The sequence below is a fragment of the Oreochromis aureus genome, linkage group 5 (genome assembly GCF_013358895.1).
Source record: "Oreochromis aureus strain Israel breed Guangdong linkage group 5, ZZ_aureus, whole genome shotgun sequence".
Lineage (NCBI taxonomy): Eukaryota > Metazoa > Chordata > Actinopteri > Cichliformes > Cichlidae > Oreochromis > Oreochromis aureus.
Genome location: NC_052946.1, coordinates 39,357,126 through 39,380,433, shown reverse-complemented (window position 1 = coordinate 39,380,433; position 23,308 = coordinate 39,357,126). Strand labels below are relative to the sequence as shown.

The window sequence follows — 23,308 nt, the reverse complement described above, 5'->3', positions numbered from 1 at the left end:
CTTCAAAATAAAATAATTTTCAAATTTGACAGAGACATTAATATATTTCCTCTCTTTATGAATCTTTAAAGAAACATATACACCAAAAACACAATAGTAAACACAATAGTTTGTTGTTTCATCTCTTATTCAGACCAAAAATACACCAACAATTAACAGCATAAATATAACTTGTAAAAGAATAAAAAATATCAAATGAGCCAACAACTACATACTAGAGCACAAGTGTACCTGACAGGCCTGCTTGGCAAACAAAAATGTTTTTATATCTGCAAAATATTCCCATTGATTTACATGAGACGCGCTGAGGGTTCAGTTTAATCAAGTCTTCCATGAGTACATGTTTAACTAACCTGAGTTAAATATGAGTCGAGAAGTTTAGATTCTTCACCATCTGTATGACAGCTTTTGACTGACAAACCTGATATTTTAACTTCTCTCCAGTCTTAACATTAAGGGTCCTTTTTATCTTGGGTAATTTTAATTTTGCATTTCTCATTATTTATCAAATTCTGTACGAGTTACAATTATCTTAATCTATTATGATGAAAAAACATCACTGTCCTCATTAAAACATGAATGTCACAGAACGTTTGGTCAGCAAATTATTTATAAAGCTGCACACGTTTATGTAAGAACAGATATCATTGTGACATTAAAAAGTCAAAATATATTATTCTAACAATATCTCAGCAAGACAGTATAATTACTGTTAAAGTCATGTGTGGAAGCAAGTTTTGACTACTGTAAGCTTAAAGTTAGGCAACTAAAGTAAAACCTTATACTGTCTTGGGTGCATTTAAAAGAGGATTTCTTGAAACATCTTCACGTCATTAGCAAATCTGGAGTCAGGAGGAGGAGCCGTGAAACTGCAGCAGAGGAGGAAACACTGAGATGATCAGTAAATGATCAAACTAAGGTTTCAATGATGGAAACATGTGCATTAACATGGAGACGATTACGGCAAGAAGGTTCTGAGTTCAATTCCGCCATCAGGCCGGGGTCTTTCTGTGTGGAGTTTGCATGTTCTCTCTAGGTACTCCAGCTTCCACCCACAGTCCAAAGACATGCAGTTAGTGGGGATAATGGGGAATGTGAGTGTAAATGGTTGTTTGTCTCTGTGTGTTGGCCCTGCGACAGACTGGCAACCTGTCCAGGGTGTGCCCCGCCTCTCACCCTATGATAACTGGGATCGGCTCCAGCGCCCCCGCAACCCTGAAAAAGGATAAGCGGATGGATGGACGGTTACAATGTCCTCATCACTCCACAGTGATTTTAAGACTGAAAATAACAAAACATGCAATGTCCATGTTATAAGCAGATATTGAGGCCTGTGAGATAAATCAGTAATTCAGTACAATGAAAAAACCAAAACCAAAATACAACCTATTAAGAATAGAAATACAAAAAAAGCACCAACTTGTTTTCCTGTCCTGATTAAAATCTCTGATGAATCAAAGGAAAAAACAACAACAACAACAAAAAATTACTTCAAACTTTTTCAGAGGTGAGATTTCTCTGCAGCTCTGAGGAGGGGCCATTTTCCATTCTTTGTGAATCTGCAGGAAGGAAATGACAATATTCAAGAAACACAACTACACTGGTCACACACTGAGTTAATACGAATAAAGTATTTATCTTCTGTGGGATAAGAAAAAGAGTTGTTTTACTGTTATTTTAGCCTCAGCTTTATTATTGCATCAGAATCATATAACAAGCATTGCCTTAAAACATTTATTGAAGCTATGGGCATTACATTAAAGTTTGTAGTACAGTGATTGTTATAACCTCAAGTTAATCCTCTATTTACAGGTATCAGAATAATCATATAATCTTTCGTTGCAGGTGTAACCATGATCATCTTTATACACATTGCAGTTTTGTGCTCATTATAGAGTTGTGCTTAAGTTAATAAGGGTTAAAAGCTACAGTCAGCGAGATGTTTGGCTGATTTATTGAGTAAAGTGACTTCGAGCTGGAAGGGCGCACACGCTTACAAAAACACTGATATCATGTTATTCTTTATGATCTTTTATTCAGTTATATCTTTTGTTAAGTTTTAAGTAGTGGTAGTTGATTAAACAACATTTATTCAATGTTACATACCGGATTCAGATTATTACAAGCATAAAGAGAAAAACTTTATTACAATGCCATGTTTTACCCCTAATTAAAGATTGTGAAATATTATGTAGTTTGCATTATTCTCCTGAATTAGAAGAAGGTGATAACTATTACATTTGTTAAACTGATTTGCATTACATTAGACTGCTGATTTATTGTGAATGAATGATATTGTTTTATGATGCATTATACGGCTGAGTTATAAGAAATACTGTTTTCAGAGAGTCATGATCTTATTTGTCTGATTAGAAGAGAACAGAACATACCAGAGAGGTTTTCTGCCCCATCTCAGCAGGAGCAGATAAACAGGGAGCCAAGGTCATAGCTTAGGCGCCGTGTGAGAGAAAGAGTGTGAATATTTAGGCTTTTATGACTAGGTGGGGCCACTAGAGGCTATAAGAGTTTGAGCAATGCTCCACCATGTTGAGATCTTCGGCTGTCTGCGTGCAGTGTTCATCTCCCACACGTGTGTTCATTAAATCATTGTTTGACTCAACCCGGCCGGACCAGTGTTGTTATTGAGGTTTTCCTCTTGTATCCATCCCCAATATTTTGAACTCGTAACACTTCTTCAACAGAAATCAAAGGATAAGACCTAACACGAGGGAGTTATAAAAAAAAAAAAGTTGTGATATCCCTGACAACAAATGATGAATGTTGATATAGTACATTAGTAAAACTCACCTTTCTTCAAACAGTATGCTGTAACTGCAAGGGCAATCACTAAAGCAATAATAAAAACAACAAGAACACTGATGAGTGCGGCAGCCCATTCAGGGAGCCCTGAAACAGAAGAGAAAACATTTGTGTAACTCAGACTGTGACTGCATATCAGGAACTGACAGCAGGTTTAAATAGCGAGCTCAGTGATGCCAGCATGGATCTAACTTCCTGTTTCCTCTTGCCCGTCTCCCCAGCTAACAGGTTGGTTCTGATTTTGCTCAAAGCAGCGAGGATGATGTTTTTGAATCTCTGGGCTGCTGCTCAGAGACTCCTGCTTTCCTCCTGCTGAGCCTCACATCTGAAAACATGTGCAAGTCTGTAATCAAGGTTGTAATCTGAGTGAGCCTGTGATTGGCTAACTAGATTCTTCTGTGAACCTGGTAATGGACCAGGAAATGACCACAGTTAAGCTTTAAGGTTAGCACCTCCTACAGTGTGGGTATGCATAGGGGTGGGCGACATAAACGATATGCGTTAGAAACAATATGAATTTGGCCAACGGTAGAGATTTTGACTATACCACCCTACCGCGATAGCCCATCAATGTGTCATCAAGCTGCGCCTGTTTGGTTGAAAGCATCGCAGCGGCTGCAAGCATGGGGAGGAGGAGGAGGAGGTGTTCATAAAGAAAACCGGTGTGACGTTGGTAATATGCACCTGGTTTGGGTTTAAGCAGTTGGATGTTAATCTCCTGAGACCCGAACTCTTTCATGGCATGCATTTCTAATTTCTCTTTGCTATTTGGGCTGATTGGGACCTGATGAATGTAAAAACAAAGAATTATCTTTTTACCTTATTTTGCTTTACAAGGGCCTGATATCCACATATGAGGACTTTCGTTTTACATTTCGATAGAACAGTGGCAGTATAATGCCCTTGTAAGTGGATATCAGGTGCTTGTAGAGCAAAATTTATTGTGGTCTAGACAACACAATATGTGATGTCCACATATGTGGATACCAGGTCCTAGGAGGTTAAACAGAAAAATATCATCTGCAAATTATGCCAAGCGACGGTAATAGCGAAGACATTTTGAAATATGAGGAAAGCCAAAAACCGTCCTTCTTCCACTTCCGTACCATTGATTCATTAATGTTGAATCCTCTCGCAGCTGCTCTATTCCCATGTTGTTGCAGTTTATTAATGACTAACCTCGTATTGTGGATGGATTATCTCAGTTGTTCTCCTGACTGAAGTTTGGTCCGTTTACAGCATCCTGCCATGCGACTGCATTTGTCCCTAACCATCAGGAACCCTCACGTTAACTTTTATCGAGTGGAAAAAAGTTAGCGTTCATCCTCCAGCTTCCCTGTGTTTATGCTATGCTAACATAGCTGTGTAGCTAGCACATCATTATATAGCAGCTAGCCCAACTTCAGTAACCCTGCAAAAGTAACTAGTTCTTTCAGAAATCTCTCAGTCAGAACATGCTATATCATGTTTAGGTGGAAACTAGCAAGCTAACTTCCTGCTAACTTCTAACTCTGTTAAATTTAATAAATTCTGTTTTCACGGATGCCTGAATGTTAAACTTAGTTGTTACACCTGGTAAAGCAGCAACGCTGATCATTTTATTAAAGATGAAAGAATTTAGACAGTTTGTAACTTTGAGTGATGCTGCAGTGTTTGTTTGACTTTGGGACCTGAAGCAGATGGAGTTTAGGACCCAGATTACTCCGGGAGGTTCCTGACTACGGTAGCTGTAATGCTCGACAATCCGTTAAGCGGTGCGGCTTCGTAGCTTACCAAAGTCGTGCTAAAGCATTTTTTGACAGTCTTGAGTGCCATTTACCACATAAAATCAGTCTGAGGTCAGGAAGCACAACCAGAATTCATACATAAAGTGCACTGTCAATTTTTGAGAAAATTAAAGGATTTTAAGTGCGACTTATAGTGCGGAAAATACGCTATACTGAAGAAAAGAATACAGTGGCTTGCAAAAGTATTCAGCCCCCTTGAACTTTCCAACATTTTGTCACATTACAGCCTGTGGGATTATAATATTACCATATGCCATGTTATACCCCTAATTAAAGATGGCGAAAATATTATGTAGTTTTAGTTTGCATTTTTCTCCTGAATTAGAAGAAGGTGATAACTATTACATTTGTTGAACTGATTTGCATTACATTAGACTGCTGATTTATTGTGAATGAATGATATTGTTTTATGATGCATTATACGGCTGAGTTATAAGAAATACTGTTTTCAGAGAGTCATGATCTTATTTGTCTGGTCAGAAGAGAACAGAACATACCGGAGAGGTTTTCTGCCCCATCTCAGCAGGAGCAGATAAACAGGGAGCCAAGGTCATAGCTTAGGCGCCGTGTGAGAGAAAGAGTGTGAATATTTAGGCTTTTATGACTAGGTGGGGCCACTAGAGGCTATAAGAGTTTGAGCAATGCTCCACCATGTTGAGATCTTCGGCTGTCTGCGTGCAGTGTTCATCTCCCACACGTGTGTTCATTAAATCATTGTTTGACTCAACCCAGCCGGACCAGTGTTGTTATTTTGGATGAGTGACGGACAAGGTAAGCAACTCATGTTGTAACTGACGTCAGACGCCGGAGATTTTGGCAGAAAATTAAAGCGAATGGTAGTTTAGATTTGAACAAATTCCTTTAAGCTTCAATATTACCAAATACACTTATCAATTGTCTTACAACTAACATTATTTGTCTAAATAATCTCCAACACCATGGAGAACAACGGGGAGAGTTTAGAGGCTCTCCAAGATTACATTGATCAGTGCTTTCAGGATCTCGTGATGAAGAAGGCCCAGTGTGCAGCTTCCCCAGCTAAATCTGAGACGCCGTCGTCGAAAAGATGTCGCCTGGCAGATTCCCCGGGCACAACATCGCCAGCCGGCAAAGATATTGCCGACATACTGGAGTCAATCGACAAGCGATTGTCCAGTTTCGATGCAAGGCTGTCCTTGGTGGAGATTCTTCACCGGGAATTTAAAAGCTTGCGAGAATCCCTGGAGTTCAGCCAGCAGCAGGTGGAAACGCCCGCTGCTGAAAATGCCACGCTAAAGGGAGTCGGTGAAATGTCTCACAGACAATGTTACCCAGCTCAATAGAGAAAAAAAAAATAAAAGAAACAGTTATTGATCTACAAGCTCGTAGCATGCGTGATAATCTGGTATTTTCTGGTATTCCAGAAGCCGCTGGAGAGGACGCGGAGACCACGGTAAAAAGCTTTATCAAAACCCACCTGAAGCTGCCGGAGGACACGGTGAAGAACATCGTCTTCGATAGGGTGCATCGCCTCGGCCCCATGCGGGCTGCGGCCGGGAGACCACGTCCTATCGTGGCCAAATTCGCCACTTCAAACAAAAGGAACATGTGAAAAGCCGCGGCGAGGAATTAAAGGAACAGACTTCAGCGTGAACGACCAGTTCCCCAAAGAGATCCTGGAACGACGCAGGGTCCTCTTCCCAATCCGACGCGGCTTCATCCAGAAGGGCTCCAGCGCTGTCATCGCTGTGGACCGGCTGTGCGTGGACGGACAGCTCCACCGCGACCCGACACCACTCCGTGGCTGTATTAACTTCACACCAGATAAGAATCCGCTACACCCTTTCCCCATCCACTCACACTAACTTGCATTAACATCTGTTTAACTTAGTAGTATTAAATCACATCTTAAATGTGATATCATAGCAGAATTAACACCGTCACTCTCCGTCAATGGTTTGATTGGAATGTTTCGGGTTTTTTTTTTTTCTCGTTTTTCTTCTCTCCTTTTCCCCTCTTGTTTTTATGCTGCTCACCCTTGTCCTTGGTTTCTTTCTTTCTTTTTCTTTCTTTCACTGCTTCGATCACCTGCTTCCACACTCATCCACAAACAACATCCTTTATTTCGACACATACGCACAGCACGATCACGCCACAGTCATGCGCTTAACGGCAGCACATTTACATCAGTCAGACAGCGCACACAGACCTACAGGATACACACACTTAAGCCAAGCTTACTCATATTAGTGAATATGCAAACACATAGTCAGACTCAGGGAGCATCTTGCCACACACTTTTTCTCTCTCTCCTTCTCTTTATTTATGAACAAGTGATGTATTCTCTCCACCTGTCTAAGCAACACACACAGCGCACACCCCTAGTTATACACAGACATCTATGGGTGCACTGAGATTCGTTACATGGAATGTAAATGGAGCTGGCTCCAGAGAAAAGAGGTTAAAAATATTTAACCAACTCAAAAAACTACAGGCAGATGTTGTCCTTTTACAAGAGACCCACAGACCTCTTAGAGGTTCGAATGAACTTAAAACACCTGAGTTTCCTAATGTGTTCTCAGCTTGTTATAATTCTAGACAAAGGGGAGTAGCAATTTTAATACATAAAAATATTAATTTCACAGTACTCGATACAGTTATAGATCCAGAGGGCAGATTTTTAATCATTAAACTATCTATACTTGATAAAAAGCTATGTATTGTAAGTGTATATGGTCCAAATGTTGATGAGCCCTCATTCTTTCACGGTTTTTTCAGTGCACTCTCTGAGCACTTAGATGGAACACTTGGAGGCGACCTCAACCTTGGACTAAATGAAGAAATGGATAGGCTCAATACAGCAGGAACTCAGCGTAATTGGCAGTCCACAAATATAATCAAACAGTATATGAGCGACTCTGGTCTTTGCGATGCATGGCGCTCCCTTCACCCCCACCAGTAAGGAATATACTTTTTCTCACATGTTCATCACTCCTACTCTCGTCTGGATTATATTTTGGTCAGCAGCTCACTGCTGAGGGACATTTCAGACACTGAGATTCACCCTATAGCTGTCAGCGATCATGCTCCTGTATCTTTAACACTAATGCACAAGAATAATACTACGCCAAGAAAAACTGGAGATTTAATACATCACTGCTTAAAGATGAAGACTTTATTAAATATTTTAAAAAAGAGTGGACTTCATATTTAGACTTCAATGACACTCCCGGAACATCAGCGTCTGTTCTATGGGAAGCAGGGAAAGCTGTGATGATAAAGGTAAAATAATTTCTTTCTCATCACATAAAAAGAAAGAAGAAAACAAAAATATTCAGGAATTAGAAAAAAACCATCAAATCACTAGAAGAAGCCTACGCGTCCCACCAAGATCAGGAAACACTGAACAAAATACGCAAAACAAAACTAGAATTAAATGAGATAATTGATAAAAAAAAAAAAAAATTCTTAGTACAAAGACTACGCTTACAAAATTATGAACATAGTAATAAATCTGGTCAATTTCTAGCAAACCAGCTAAAAATAAATAAATAAAAAACAACTATATGTGCTGTTCAAGATTCATCTGGGAACACAGTATATGACCCAAAACAAATAAACAACATTTTCAGGGATTTCTATAAAACGTTGTATTCACCACAAATAAACCCATCTAAAAAGGAAATTGATCAGTTTTTAGACAACATAACTCTTCCAAAATTATTAGACACTGAAGCAATGGCACTGGATTCACCACTGACATCAGGTGAACTCCAGGAAGCCCTGATAAGTGTGCCCAATAATAAGGCTCCAGGTCCAGACGGCTTTCCTGCAGAATTCTACAAAGAATTCTGGACGATTCTAGCACCAGTTTTTTACAGAATGTTGCAGGAAATCAAAGAAAAGGGCAGACTTCCATCAAATATGAATTCTGCAAACATTAATCTCCTGCTAAAACCAGGCAAAGACCCTGTATATCCCTCAAGCTATCGTCCAATATCCCTTATAAATGTAGACCTTAAAATAATCTGCAAAGCTCTCTCGAAGAGACTAGAAAAATAACCCCCTCTTAATTCATCCTGACCAAACTGGTTTCATAAAAGGTAGGCACTCATCAACAAATACACGTAGATTACTTAATTTGATAGACTACTCATACAGTAAAAACCTTGAAACTACTATATTTTCTTTAGATGCAGAAAAAGCGTTTGACAGAGTTAACTGGAAATTTCTATTTGCAACTTTACATAAATTTGGTTTTGGATCTTCTTTCATTAACTGGTTAAAAATATTATATAATTCCCCAACAGCTTGTGTCAGAACGAATGACCAGACATCCTCCAGCTTCTGTCTCCTGAGGGGCACCAGGCAGGGATGCCCACTCTCCCCTTCACTGTTTGAAATTTTATCGAACCACTAGCAGCAGCAATTAGACAGAATTCAGTAATTAAGGGCATAAAATGCAAGAACATGGAACATAAAATCAGCCTTTATGTGGATGATGTGTTACTTTTTCTCCAAACCAATATCTCTGGGGTGATTGAATTGATAAACTCTTTTGCAAGAATATCAGATTACTCAATTAACTGGTCAAAATCTACAGTCCTTCCGATTAATTGCTCCTTCCATAATTCCTCTTCTACTCCACTGCAATCGGAAATATAAAATATTTAGGTATTAATGTTTCTCCCAAGCTTGCAGATCTAACTAAATTAAACCATATCCCACTTTTAAAGAAAGTAGAAGGTGATCTGGCTAGGTGGAACTGTCTACCCATATCACTCATGGGAAGGGTTGCCGCTATAAAAATGATGGTATTACCAAAAAATAAATTATTTATTCTCAATGATCCCAACTAAACCGCCACAAGATTGGTTCAGATCTCTAGATTCATATATGTCCAAATTCCTTTGGAAAAATAAGCCCCCACGTATAAGCTTAAAAACACTACAAAAGACCAAGGATAAAGGAGGATTAGAACTACCTAACTTTCAGCACTACTTCTTAGCCAACAGGCTTCAGTTTATCTCAGGATGGCAAAAACATACCCTCTTAGATGAACCTTGGATAGATGTAGAACAAGCACTTTGCAATAATCTAGAGATTTCAGATCTACCATTTATCAGCTCAAACATCAAACAACATGAATGCTTTAAAAGCATCAACATCAGCTTTTCTCTGACAGCATGGTGGGAGTTTCTAAAATTGACGGAGTCTTCATTAATCCCATGCAAACGTACACCTATCTGGAACAACCCTGACATATTACAAAACAATAATATGATAAACTTTCCAGATTGGAGTGGTAAAGGAATCAAATATTTAGGACATATATTAGAAGGAACAGAATTTATTCCGTTTCACAGACTAGTTACACAATATGGGATCAACAAGAAAAGATTTTTAGAATATCAACAAATTAAATCCATAATAAAAAAGAGATTTAAACTGGGTCAAGTTGAACTACAAACACCACCAAGTGTGGTTCAATTTCTTACTCTTAAAACCCCCAAATTACTATCCAAAATATACAGAATGCTTTCTAAAACAGATGAATCAATATCACTTCCTATTGCAAAATGGGAAGCAGATTTATCAGTTAACTTAGACCAAAACTTCTGGTCTCAGATTTGCTTAAAAACCTTTCATTTAATTAGAAATCCCAGTCTTCAATTAATTCAATACAAAATACTACATAGAGTGCACTATACATGTCATCGGATGTTCAAGATGGGCTTTAAGTCTACCAACAACTGCTCACACTGCCAAACCAATTCACCGGACAATTATATCCACGCTCTTTGGTTCTGTCCACCAGTTCAGAAGTTTTGGCGCGAGATATGTGAAGACTTATCAAAGTGTCTGAAATGTAACATTCCAACTTCCCCTTTAGTGTGTTTGTTGGGCAGCTTAGATAATGTCACTACGGAAAAGAATATAGCCCATATGGTTTTCACTGCCCTATGCATAGCCAAGAAAACAGTCCTCATGAACTGGAAAAATAAAAATAATCTTAATTCTAACCAATATAGAAATTGTCTGTGAAGGTTCTCAGTCATCCAGGTCATCGTAGTCAAAGGAGCTTGCAAAGAAAAGCGTCTGGACTTCTTTAAGTTGCTTGAAGATGTTTCACCTCTCATCCGAGAAGCTTCTTCAGTTCTAAGGTCAAATGGCCGAGAGTCCCAGATTTAAACTTAGTGGGAGTATCCCCCCAAAGAGGGACAAAAGGACCCCCTGATGATCTTCTAATCGCCTGAGCCAAGATGTGAAAATGGGTGTGGGTCTCAATCAGCCAGGGTTTCGGGTGAGCTCATTGTGAAACCTGGCCCCACCTTATCATGCGAATTCCTGAGGTCAGATGGCCCAGGATGTGAGTGGGCGTTAAGGCGTCTGGGGAGGGAACTCAAAAACTGGATTATAGATGGCAGACAGTTGGTGTCATAAACCACCGCCTCTGTTCAAAGATGGTCGCTCACAGTGGACATAGATGGCTTCTTTCACTCCTCTTTCAAACCACCTGTCCTCTCTGTCCAAAATGTGAACATTGGCATCCTCGAAAGAGTGACCTTTGTCCTTTAGATGCAGATGGACTGCTGAGTCTTGTCCTGTGGAGGTGGCTCTTCTACGTTGTGCCATGCGCTTGTGAAGTGGCTGTTTGGTCTCTCCCATGTAGAGGTCTGGGCATTCCTCGCTGCACTGTACAGCATACACCACATTGTTAAGTTTGTGTTTTGGAGTTTTGTCTTTCGGGTGAACCAGTTTCTGTCTGAGTGTGTTGCTGGGTCTGAAGTACACTGGGATGTCGTGCTTGGAGAAAACTCTCCTGAGTTTTTCTGATACACCGGCTACATAGGGGATGACAATGTTGTTGCGTCGGTCTTTCTTATCCTCCCCCCACCTCAAACATGAGAATGGTTGTTTTGAAACTTCCATACAAATTAAGGGAAAAATGGAGAGTTGTTGCTTATGAACTGCAAGAACAAAATGGTCACAGAGCAGTGTTCACTGATCTGGTTGCCTTTATAATAAAAGAAGTACCATCAGATCCAATTTTTGGCAACATCCAAGACTCACAATCTGGGAGCAGCTCTAAAGTTTCAAGTTCCACCAAGCAAAGAAAAAAACAAAACAAAAAACAAAGCATTTTTTCCACAGATTTCAGCACAGTTCCAGGAGACCAAACTCAGTCAACTAAAAATATTGGGGCTCGTCATGAAGATGATGCAGTTTTTTTCTATTACTGCAGTTCAAGTTAAGAGCCAAAAGAGCAATAAAATTGTCCAAACATGTCCATTTCTGGATCCTGGAAGTTCAGGTACATTCTTTATAGAAACCCTGGCAAATACCAAACCTAAAGGGTATAATGACAAACAATCTGCTGATAATGCATTTACTTCCAGTCAGGTCTCGAAGTAAATGACTTCATGGAGTTGCCAGATGTTTTGACTCGAAAGACCATGCCAGTTTCTACAATTAATATTCCCCAACAAGAGGATATTGATCAGTGGCCTCACCTTAAACCTGTTAAACTTCATAACATTGATGCAGATGTGGAAATACTGATAGGCACTGATGCTTCAAATGTTTTAGAGCCATGAAAGTTGATAAACTGTGTGGAAGGTGGACCTTATGCTGTGAAAACCAAAGTTGGTAGGGTCATAAATGGTCCCCTGCGCACTGGAAGTAACAGCAAAAATAAAAACAACTTCACTGCTGTAACAGCCAATAGGATCTCTCTGTTGAGCATCTTGAAGAAATTCTGATTAAACAATACAATTGTTACTTTAATGAAAGATCATCAGAGGAGCAGGGAGGTCAGGCTTCTGACCAAATCACCCAAGAACTCACACGTGATGCCGTTACTAATACAGCTCCATTGCCTGCCCATTGAATTCAGAGTCCGTTTTAAAATTCTGGTTCTGACCTTTAGAGCTCTTCACTGACAAGCACCAGCTTACATCTTTGAACTTTTACAGCCCTTTGTCCCTGAGGTCATGTGATCAGGGTCTACTTGTTATACAATATACAAGGCTGAGAACTAAGGGAGACAGAGCTTTTGCCACTGTGGCCCCCAGACTGTGGAAATCTCTCCCTCTAAGCTTAAGATATGTGGACTCAGTAGTCTCTTTTAAAAAACTACTTAAGACACATCTTTTTAAAATTGCATTCCGTTAACTTTTTGTCTGGTTTTATATCTTGTTATCTCTGTGTGAAGCACTTTGTGATCTTTTGTCTAGAAAGGTGCTATATAATTAAAATTATACTTACCTACTTACTCATCTTGGACAAAACTTAAAATTTTGGTAGCCTGGTCTTTAAAGCTGAAAGAGACCTTGGTGTTGCTTGGACGAAAGGGGAAAAAGTTTGTTGCTGCAGATCTGAATAAGAATGATTGGGAAAATAAAAAAGAAAGAAATGGGAACAAGAATGGATCAATTTAAGACCACTCTGAAGAAAGAATATTTGACTCGGGAAGATCTGGCAAAGGTAGAATAAGCTATTATTCAGTATGCACAACAACAGAAATTTAAAACCGAAATTACTTTAATCAGCAGTGGCCTCAAAGCAGTCTCGAAGGGAAGTTCTCTCTACAAGGTCAACCCAGTATTGAATGCAGAAATCCTTAGAGTGGGTGGCCGATTGAATTAAGCAGCCATACCCGTGGAAGCAAAGCATCCTGCAATTTTGGCAAAGGATAAGCATGTGTCAACATTGATTTCACGACATATCCATCAAATGTTGGGATATGCAGGAAGAGCACATGTATCCTGTGAAGACACAAAGGTTGTTGAACAAAAGATGGCATATCTGCTCAAAGAGAGAGTCCTGCCAGACGCAGCTCCATTCACAAATGTTGGAGTGGACTACTTTGGGCCTATAAGAGTTAAAAGAGGACAAAGTCTCCTTAAAAAGATGGCATCAAATGCAACTTTACCGTCCCAGCAGCCACTCACCAAGGTGATGTTTGGGAGAATCTCATTCGTCCCACCAGGAATACTTTAGTCTCAGTTCTCATAGAACACGTGTTCGATGATGAAGGACTCCAAACAAATTTCTGTGAAGTTGAAGCTATATTGAACAACACACAATTTAGCAGAGTTTCTGATGACTCAAATGATCTTGAAGCACTGACAGCCAATCATTTGTTGTTGCTGAAAAACAAACCAGTTTTACCACCAGGACTGTTTGATTCAAGTGAACTTCATGTCAAGAAAAGGTGGAAACAGGTACAGTACATGGCAGAACTGTTCTGGAAGAGATGGCTTCAGTACCTACCTCTGATGCAAGAAAGACAAAAATAGACGAGGACTAAAGATGTCTTATACCTGGAGATATTGTCTTGATTGCAGATGCTACAGCTCCAAGAGGATCATGGATGATAGCAAAAGTCTTAAGTGTAAACCGGGATACAAAAGGCTTGGTGCGTTCTGTGAGACTACAAACAAAGACTAGTGTTTGGGAAAGGCCAGTGGCAAAACTTCTTTTGCTACTGGAAGAAGTCACATCATCAAAGAAGATTAAGAATATGGGAAAAAGGGAAGAGCTCCTTTTTTAAGAACTTTAAAGTAATTGTGATTGTATGCACAATTAGGGGAGCTATTTATTCTTTATTTTTATTATTTTGAAATTTGTATAGTAGGCACCCGTGGAGGTGGGGGCGTTCCCCGAAGCGGCTGACTGACCTGTTAAAGGGGACGGTGAGCACAGAGACAGGGGGATGAGACGCACGAAAAATGAGCAGGAGGAAAAGAAATGCGTGCAAGCCAGCATAAGTAACAAAGGACCTGCTGCCTGACTGTAGTGTGCCACAAGTCATTCAGCGACGGAGAGGCCAGGGGAACACGGCGATCCAGTATCGACGGCAGGAATAGCGACAGTGGGAGGTGACACGTGAAATCCACAGCAGGGCAGGGATGTGCGCCTCTGCCTGCATCTGGCGGTGCTACGAGGGAGGCCGTGTTCAGGTGTGGAGTGGGGCGGGACTGTGCGGTGACGCGTCGTCAGGAGGAGACAGGTCTGCGACAGGAGCCAGGTCTGCGACAGGAGCCCCCCTCCTTGGTCTTCTGGCTGGTGTGATTTCCATCCCGGAAGAGGATGATGACTCTCCTGATTCTTTCAGATAAAGAACATTTGCCCGGGCGTGGCTGGACTGTGGGATTACGGGACTGTGGGGTGAATTTTAGCGTATGGGAAACATTGTAGTATTTTTTGGATAGTGTATATTTATTTCTGCTGGCAGGGTTTGTAGCGTATTGAGAACGTTCTTTTTATTATCTTTTTCCATGGAAATAAATGGTGTGTTTAAGGCTGACTTTATCTCTGTGCCCTGAGCGCTGACCCACTCACTCCCCTTCTTTTTGTATGCTGACTTTGTGGTAAAGATTTAGATCCACCAGTCTTAGCGGTTACACATACAAACTATCACCACAGTGCAGCGTTGAGTTTAAATTGTTGGATGTTTAGTTGGACAAACATATGGAATCGCCACTACACTGATACCTGTAAGAAGTCTTATATACAAACAAAATCATTTATGAGTTGAATTCAGACTAAAGTTACTTCGTGGTTCAGTTCCAGTGAATCTGTCTGCTGCAGTGTTTTATCACAAACCCCTTCTTTTTTCACCTGAGAAACATTTTCTAGACATTGGTCCTCATATAGTTATGATTTAACTATTTAACCTTTTGTTTCTGTGCAGACAAAAATCTGAGCACTTATTCCCATTTTTCTAAATCAATAATTATTTTAATGGTTTGATGATTAAAATGCCACTCACCATTTAAATGTACATTGATTTCCTTATATATCTGATGGTGGATGTCCTTCTGTGTGGCAGCACAGCGATATCGGTCAGTCTTTTTCACAGTAGTTTTGAGGGTGACGTAAAAGTGCTCTCCTTTTTTAGAGACCTGCGGCTCCTCAGAAGGAATGATTTGATTGTTACTGTTCCACCACTCCACTGTAGGTTTGGGGTAGGCACCATTTACATCACACTGAAGCAGCGCCCAGTCATTTGTTTGATCAAGATTTGTGACAGAAGGCTGTGGAGCTGCACCTGTGAACACAACATAGATTATATAAGAGCAATGGCTATTAATCACATTTCTTTTTGTTTAGCTATTGTGGGCACAGATGTGAGTAACAAAGTGTTTTAGGGTAAAGAATAGCAGAGCACCAACAGTTATTAGAAATTTGAATTACACTGAGGGATGGGATACTTTTTGAGCACATGCATCCTTTAAGGTAGAGTTCTATTAGACCGATAAACTAGTGAAAAGAATGTCATAGCAACCACAACTACACAGCTTCAATAAGTGTGAATTAGGTAACACAAAAAATTATCTAAATAATTTCATAAAATACAAATAAAAATGTTTTAAGTGTTGTTCAGACTGTATGTAAAGCTAATATGTAGGTACGTCTTATGGTTCAATTCAAATTAAGGTAAAGGTGTTGGTGGATCAGAGTTTATCTATCGGTTATAAATTCAGATATACACACGACGATTTAAAGATTAGTGACGTAATCTCAAACATGACTCACCTGGGACGTTTCGGACCTTTAACCTTTTAAAACGCAGAGGTTGTATGCGACCCAAGTTTATATGTATAAAATAATAACTAACCATACTGTATGTTTTCATGATGATCGGAAACATCGATACAGAGATTTTATACGTTATTTCAAAGTTCAGACGTTCATTTTTGGCCAGATTCGTGAACATCAGTGAAGGATTTACGACATAAAAAGTAACGTTTTAATTTACGGCAGTAAACAGTTACTCGCTTTACTGGTAGGCTTTAGAATCGCCGTTAAAAAAACGTATTATTGGACTAAAAACTGAATTTTAGAGAAAAAACAGGAGCTCGTTTTAGAGAACAAAAGTTCGCTGATTAACGTCAGATCGTTTGAGTTCAATCGGGAGTAAAAATAATTCAGAAAATAGTTAATTTACTCTCTTCTTGTTTCATCAGAGCTCATAAGTCTCTAAAACTGCGACACTAGAACCAGTTTTAAAGTAATGATAAATAACTTTACTAATCAAGTTTGATATCTTGGCAATCAGTAAACACCCATGAACATAATTAACCAATCCGCATCTCTTTCCGACATAAGGTACCATACTCACGAGACTGTTAATCCAAACAGCCAATCAGAAAACACCATATTTACGACCCCCACGTAGGTGTTTGATTGACAGCTGCTCTTTTCCAATAGAAAGTCACCGCAGTGAAACCATTCTCAGTTTGACGCTGGGAAAATCACCTGTCTGACCATATATGGAATTTAATGTAATTAGCCTCGCTGCTACAATGGAACAAAAACAAATCAGAGAAAACTATTTAATTTGTTTAAAAGGACCCGGTTAAATGATAATGAACATTTAAATACCTATTTTAGTTATTTAGCACATTTCTCTTTTGTTGAGTTTAGGATTTAGGAACATTCCAAGTGCGATAAAACGGAATGAGTCCTTTTTATTTGTTAACTCTGGAGAGATTTTGTGGAGTTTAAAATTAATTTCTTAGAGACATTCTGCTTTGCACTTTGAGTTAATCTCTGTAATGTCTTAGAGCCACTTCTATATATCAGCATGAAACTTGGCACATTTATCATAGACAAAATGAAGATGATTTCCTGTAAATTTCAGCCTTGTAGCCCTCATAATGACTGATTAACTGTATTTACCTTATGAAATAAAAGCTTAAAATCATCAAGGCTTCAGTCATTTCCCGTATAATCCTCGAACAGATGATCTGTGTTAGAGCTAAAGGTAAAACTAACAGACTAGATTAAATATCACAGATTTTACTTCACAGTGTTGAAACAGGCACGTATTAGATATTTATGGTTTGGAAATGATTAAAAAGTTTATTCTGGTAGTTACAGACATGCAGAAGTGCTCATGAGTGTGAGAGGCTCTAACAGATTAATATGCCCTCTGAAAGGAAACAAACACGCACATGTTAGAGGTGACTGTGTTATCAGTAACTTGGAAATCAAATAAAACTGGAGAAAAGGTACTCAGAAGTATTAATTTGCTATATCAGACATATTTTTATATTTATATTTCATAAATGTTGTGATACATTTAAACAAGAGGCTGATTTTATGGTCATGAATGTGTTATAATCACACAGTCAGAAAACACTTTCAACAGCTGTGTGTCTGATATTTCGGGAGAAGTGAACATTTCTTCATTAAGTGTTTATAGCTTTATTGACACAGATTTTATTTTGTTTACTGAAGACTCTATGGACATCTGTGGAAATCTATGATATGTAGACTGCAGGACCATGAAACACATGGGAATTCTCATCTTTGTTCACCAAATATTGCAAATATCACTGCAGGTGTGCTGTGGGGGTGAGGCCCTGCCAGATGTGCATGCTGACTGTTTCATCTGTAAATAATCAGCTGATTTATAACAGCACTCACCAACAACAAGCTCAATGCGAAATATTTTGGCTTCTGGCTGCAGACGTGGAAAGTCACAGGTGTAGATTCCTTTGTCCTCCAGCTTTGTTTGTTTTATCCTTATGGAGGCATTGCTGTACTTCAGCTCTTCAGGAAAATGTGAGACTCGATCTCTGAACTGCTCGTCTTGACCTGGGAGGCCATTATTGTAATGTTTGCCCTCAACATACATGAAAACCTCCTTTTGTAGAACTGTTCCTTCCTTTTTCCAGTCAAACAGCATTTTCTCAATATTCACATTGGTGTAGAGGGAACAGGGTAAAATGGCATCATCATCTTCTTTCACAGTTACTGTGGTGACAGGTGTCCCTGAAAGACAAAATATGAATTAAACAGACTGGATCTTATATAGAACTTTTCTGTTCTGAATAAACTCTTCAAGTGCTTTATACAAAAACAAAAGTTTGGGTTTACAACTTGCCCAAGAACATTTCATGACTGAAGCTACCAGGAATTGAACCACCAACTCTGCAATTAAGAGATGCCTGCTCTACCTCCTGACCTAAAGACACTCTGCAGTGTGTGTACACACAGAGTGATGATGTTTAAAGGAAAGTCAGCAGCCAATCAGAAGGAATTTGGCTTAAAACAGAGAATTTCAAACTTTTTTGTCTTGTTTCATTTCAGAAGCTAAAAATGTTCATGTTTGATTTTTAGCAATCATGAACATTAACAAAGGATTAAAGTTAAATTTTAGAGAGTAAATGGTTCATTAGGTTCTGCAATGCTTGTTTGTTCTTTTCCTCCCCTACAAAAACAATACTACTGTTTACTATTACTATTACTGTTTACTATTTTCCTGTTGTCATCACAGTCCCACCTGTAGCCCCACAGTTTGTATGACTGGTTTAAATGGAGGCTGAAGGAGCTGAAGAGCTTGTTTGAGAGAGGATGAACTCAGAGGCTGCACCAAGGCCCAGACTGAGATAAACAAGGATCACTGTGAACTGTGAATCATGCTAAACTGTTCCAGTTGTGTCCAAGAATAAAATATGGAGCTGGAAATAAGTATAATAGCTCATCTTTACTTCATGTATTACATTTCTGTTTCCAGAGGTCAGAGGCTGAGGTCCATTAAAGAGGACTCTGAGCTGCTCCTGTTTTATACAGGAGAACTGTCACAGTTCTATAATAGTTTGTCAGCTGACAGCAGCCCTGACATATTTGTGAGCTGCTGTTTGGTTTTCTTTGCTTTGATTTTCTGTCTTTGGCCACAATCACAAAGTTCAATAAAGATGTGACCTCTGTATTGTCCTGGATTATCCTTGGATCCAAGTACCTGTTTTTGATACCTGGATTCATTAGGAAATACTCCTCACGTTTGAACTACAGCTGGTTAAAATTGGAATTAAAGATCTGTGTTACTGTGCTGTAGTTTATCGTCCACCTGGACCTAACAGTCAATTTTTAAAGGAATTCAGTAACTTTTTATCTTCCATCTTGAAATTGTCCAGATTGCTAATAATTGGCGATTTTAACATGCACATTGATGATGAATCTGACCTCTTTGCCAGAGGTTTTCTTAGCATCATGGACTCTTTTCACTTCACACAGCATGTATCTGGCCCCACCCACACCAAAGGGCACACTGTGGACCTTGTTTTTACTATTGGCTTAACCATGGACTGTATTAGTTCTGAGGATATTTTTATTTTGGACCATCATTGTATTACATTTAATTTGTGGTGCGTCTCAGTTTCTTCTACTGCTGCTAAATTTTGTGACGTTTTTAATTTGGTTCTGCCTGCTTCTAATGATGTTGATTTATTAACAAATCTTTTTAATAATTACTGTCTTTCTATTATCGATAATATTTGCCCTATTAAAACTAGACTAGCCCCACGCTTTAAGCAGAATTTGCTGCTTAAAGCGTGTCTGTCGTAAAGCTGAGCGTTTGTGGAGAAAGACTCGTTTGCAGGTTCATCTCTTTCATTTAAAAGACCTTTTAGTTTCCTTTAATGCTTCAATTCGTGATGCAAGGGCTGCTTATTTCCAAAGCTAGTCTCTAGGAGCAGAGGTAACCTTAAGGTTTTATTTGACACTATGAGGGATATTGTTGCTCCGGCTTCTGCTGCTGTCCCAATTTCTTCGAATGAAGACTGTGAAAATTTTCTTTCCTTCTTTGTTGAAAAGGTTAGCAATGTAAGGAGCAACATCTCTTCCTCCATGTACCATATGCCTGTTCCGATTTTCCTTAAGCCTGTCATATTTGAAAGATTTTCACCAGCGTCTTCACCTGAGTTGTTGAAGCTGGTCACTCCAATGAGATCATCCTCTTGCCCCCTTGATATTTTATCTGGATCTTTGTTTAAAAATGTTTTTGAGTCTATTGGTCTGAGTGTTCTTAAAATTATTAATGCATCTCTACCCTCTGGTCAGGTCCCTGGCTACTGTAAAAGTGCTGTCATTCACCCACTTTAAAGAAAACTAAACTTGATCCTTCTTTTCTTTCCAGTTACAGACCCATCTCGAAATTGCCTTTTGTTGCCAAGATTTTAGAAAAGGTTGTGGCCGAGCAACTCACAGTTGTTCTAGATGAACACAACGTTCTTGATAAATCTGGCTTTCATAAGGCTCACTCTACCGAAACTGCACTTCTTAGAGTGTCTAATGATATTTTGATGAACTATGATGCTGGAGAGTGCACTGTTTTGATGTTGCTGGATCTGACCTCTGCTTTTGACACTGTTGATCATCTTATTTTGTTAGATGAAACTACTGGGTGGGTGTATTGGGTACCGCACTGGAATGGTTTAAATCCTATTTGTCAAATCGATCCTTCTTTGTGGCTTCCTCTAAGTTCAGATCCTCCGTCAGCTCTCTTGCCTATGGGGTGCCTCAGGGCTCCGTTATTGTTTTTGTTGTATTTACTCCCTCTTCTGCAACTTCTTAGCTCTTTCTCTGATATTTCATATCATTGTTATGCAGATGATATTCAGGTAAATATCTCTTTTAGGCCACCTGATGTTTCTAAGCTCCAAATCTTGCAGTCCTGCTTAGATTCCGTTAGAGATTGGCTGGCTGGTGATTACCTTCAACTAAATGCTGATAAAACGGAAGTCAAGTCTTTGCTCCTGAGAAATTTGTTCCCCTTGTGGTTAAAAATCGAGGCCCTCTTGCTTCTTATATTAAATCATCCATTAGGAACCTTGGTGTTACATTTGATCCAGCTCTGACGCTGGAAACACACACGTTAAATCTTTGTTTCGCTCTTGTTTTTACCATTTAAGAAATATCGCTAAGCTGAGTCCCATTGTGTCACGTTCCAAATTAGAAATGATTATTCATGTTTTTGTTTCATCTCGCTTAGACTAGTGTAATTCCTTGTTTATTATGTCACAAAAGACTGACATAATAATGACATACAAAATAATGGTTGTAAGAAAGAACATTCAGATGTGCATTTACAAAAGACAGTTTTAACTCTCATTGTAGAAAAACTCAGGAAACTGAAACAGGATACAAACGTTCTTCACCCATCAGAGGCCTCTTCATTGACTGTGTCACTCTGTCTAAAAATGGCAGCAAGTAGAACTTTAATAACACCAACAAGGACCCCAAAGAGTGAAAAAAGTCAACAAATGAATGCATCATATTATGTTGAATATGATCAATATTATATAATATTGAACCAAAAATATTTAAAAGACTGTAACAATTGCTTGCTGCCTGATTTTGGAAAATAGAAAAGCACATCTTAATGAAGAGAGAGATGCGATGACATTCACACATTTGCATTTTTATTCTTTTCCTTTATATTAGACATTTGCTTTCAAAAATTTATTCATAATTTTAAATGAAGTAATTTCCCCCCCTTTTTTTGAACTACTGCTTCGAGAAGTGCTATGATAAATAAACTTGGTCCAATATTGTTTTTATGGGAGACTTCTGTCCTACTTTTGTGATTCGGTATAAAAATATAAATAATAATTCGCTCGTTCACTTTGTCAGCTTGTGTGTGTCTTTATTTTCATTTCATTGTGGTTGGCGACTATAAGAAAAACATAAAAAATGCAAAGGTTATTTTCTGTTCCAACAGGAAATAAAGCAGATGTGTTTTTGCAGGAAGCGCAAATCGCCAACAAAGACGCCATACCTGAGGTTAAAAGCACGTCAGGATGGAATAATGAGTATCTCTAACCACTCATTGTAAATAATAAAGAGAATGCTTTCATTTCATTGTTGAAGATGATGCGCATTAATCTTCACTGTTATTATTAAAAGAAAACAGCTGATGTCACAGGTGTAGATGCCGCAGTCATCCACCCATTAAAGCAGCAGCCTGAGAAGAGTTAAAGCTCCATCCGCTGCTGTGAAATGTGATCAGTGACCCGCAGACATGATCAGTCTAAATTAATGAGTTTCTTACCGGATTCAGTAGCAAACGTCAGTCCGGACAAAGTCAGGAAACAGAAGCTCAGAAATAGAAGAAGAAGCTCCATGTCTGCAGAAATCCTATCAGGATCAAATACGGCAACTATTCTGTGTAACCAAGATCAGAGCCACCCCTCTCCTCTCAGCACTGACGCAGTACAAAAACAGTTTCAGTTTCTAGTGTCTTAAAGCAGTCCGCCATATCTGCCATAATTTCCGGTGTATTACGTCACAACGTCATGGACTTTTAGATTTTACTTTGATAATATCAGTGACAGTTATGCAGAAACAGTGACAGGACAAAGATTAATGAGCAGAAATAACCTTTTTAACAACAACAACAACTTTATTTCAATTTCTAATACCATTTGCAGTTAAACTCGTCAAACTTAAATGATGTTATTTGTATGTCTATGGGGATATATTCTGTGTAGGTCTTTAGTGCTAATGTTCTAGCCGTTGGCTCTAATGTTAGCTATTTCATGGCTATAGGAGTCTGGGTCAGTTGTAACAGCAACAGTCTGGGTCAGTTGTAACAATAATGCAAATGTTAAAATTTACCACACTATTACTTTGACTTATATTAAACAAGTTTGGGCAATGATATCAGCAGAGATAGGTTCACTGGTCACCTTTGTATATGTAATGATTGCCATTGGCAACACCATTCCTCCAATGTTTGTGTTCCCACACATTCGTTATGTGGAGCACTTTGTCAGAGATTGTTAGGATGCCTGGGTCGTTGACCCAGAGGTTTGAGTTTATTATATTATTTATCTTTTCTAGTCTTTGGTTTATTTGTTAGAGTCTTATGGTTTATGTCCCTGTGTAATCCTTAGTTGCTGTCTCCCCTGTCTGCTATATCCCCG

General features: G+C 39.0%; 1 protein-coding gene across 2 annotated transcripts; it reads right to left on the bottom strand.

The window, feature by feature from the left end:
* Positions 1–581: 581 nt before the first annotated feature.
* On the bottom strand, positions 582–22,573 carry LOC116327159 (CD276 antigen homolog). Of its 2 annotated transcripts, XM_039612607.1 has the most exons (6): positions 22,435–22,573; positions 18,027–18,374; positions 15,364–15,642; positions 2,809–2,907; positions 1,491–1,559; positions 582–1,215 (listed from the first exon to the last, which is right to left on the bottom strand). In XM_039612607.1, the coding sequence occupies exons 1-5, from the start codon at positions 22,505–22,507 to the stop codon at positions 1,492–1,494; spliced, it is 867 nt and encodes a 288-aa protein (XP_039468541.1). In that variant the 5' UTR covers positions 22,508–22,573; the 3' UTR covers positions 582–1,215; position 1,491. The 2 variants fall into 2 exon arrangements, with proteins under 2 accessions (XP_039468541.1, XP_039468542.1); XM_039612608.1 differs by lacking the exons at positions 582–1,215; positions 1,491–1,559 and adding an exon at positions 2,416–2,719.
* Between the last annotated feature and the right edge of the window lie 735 nt (positions 22,574–23,308).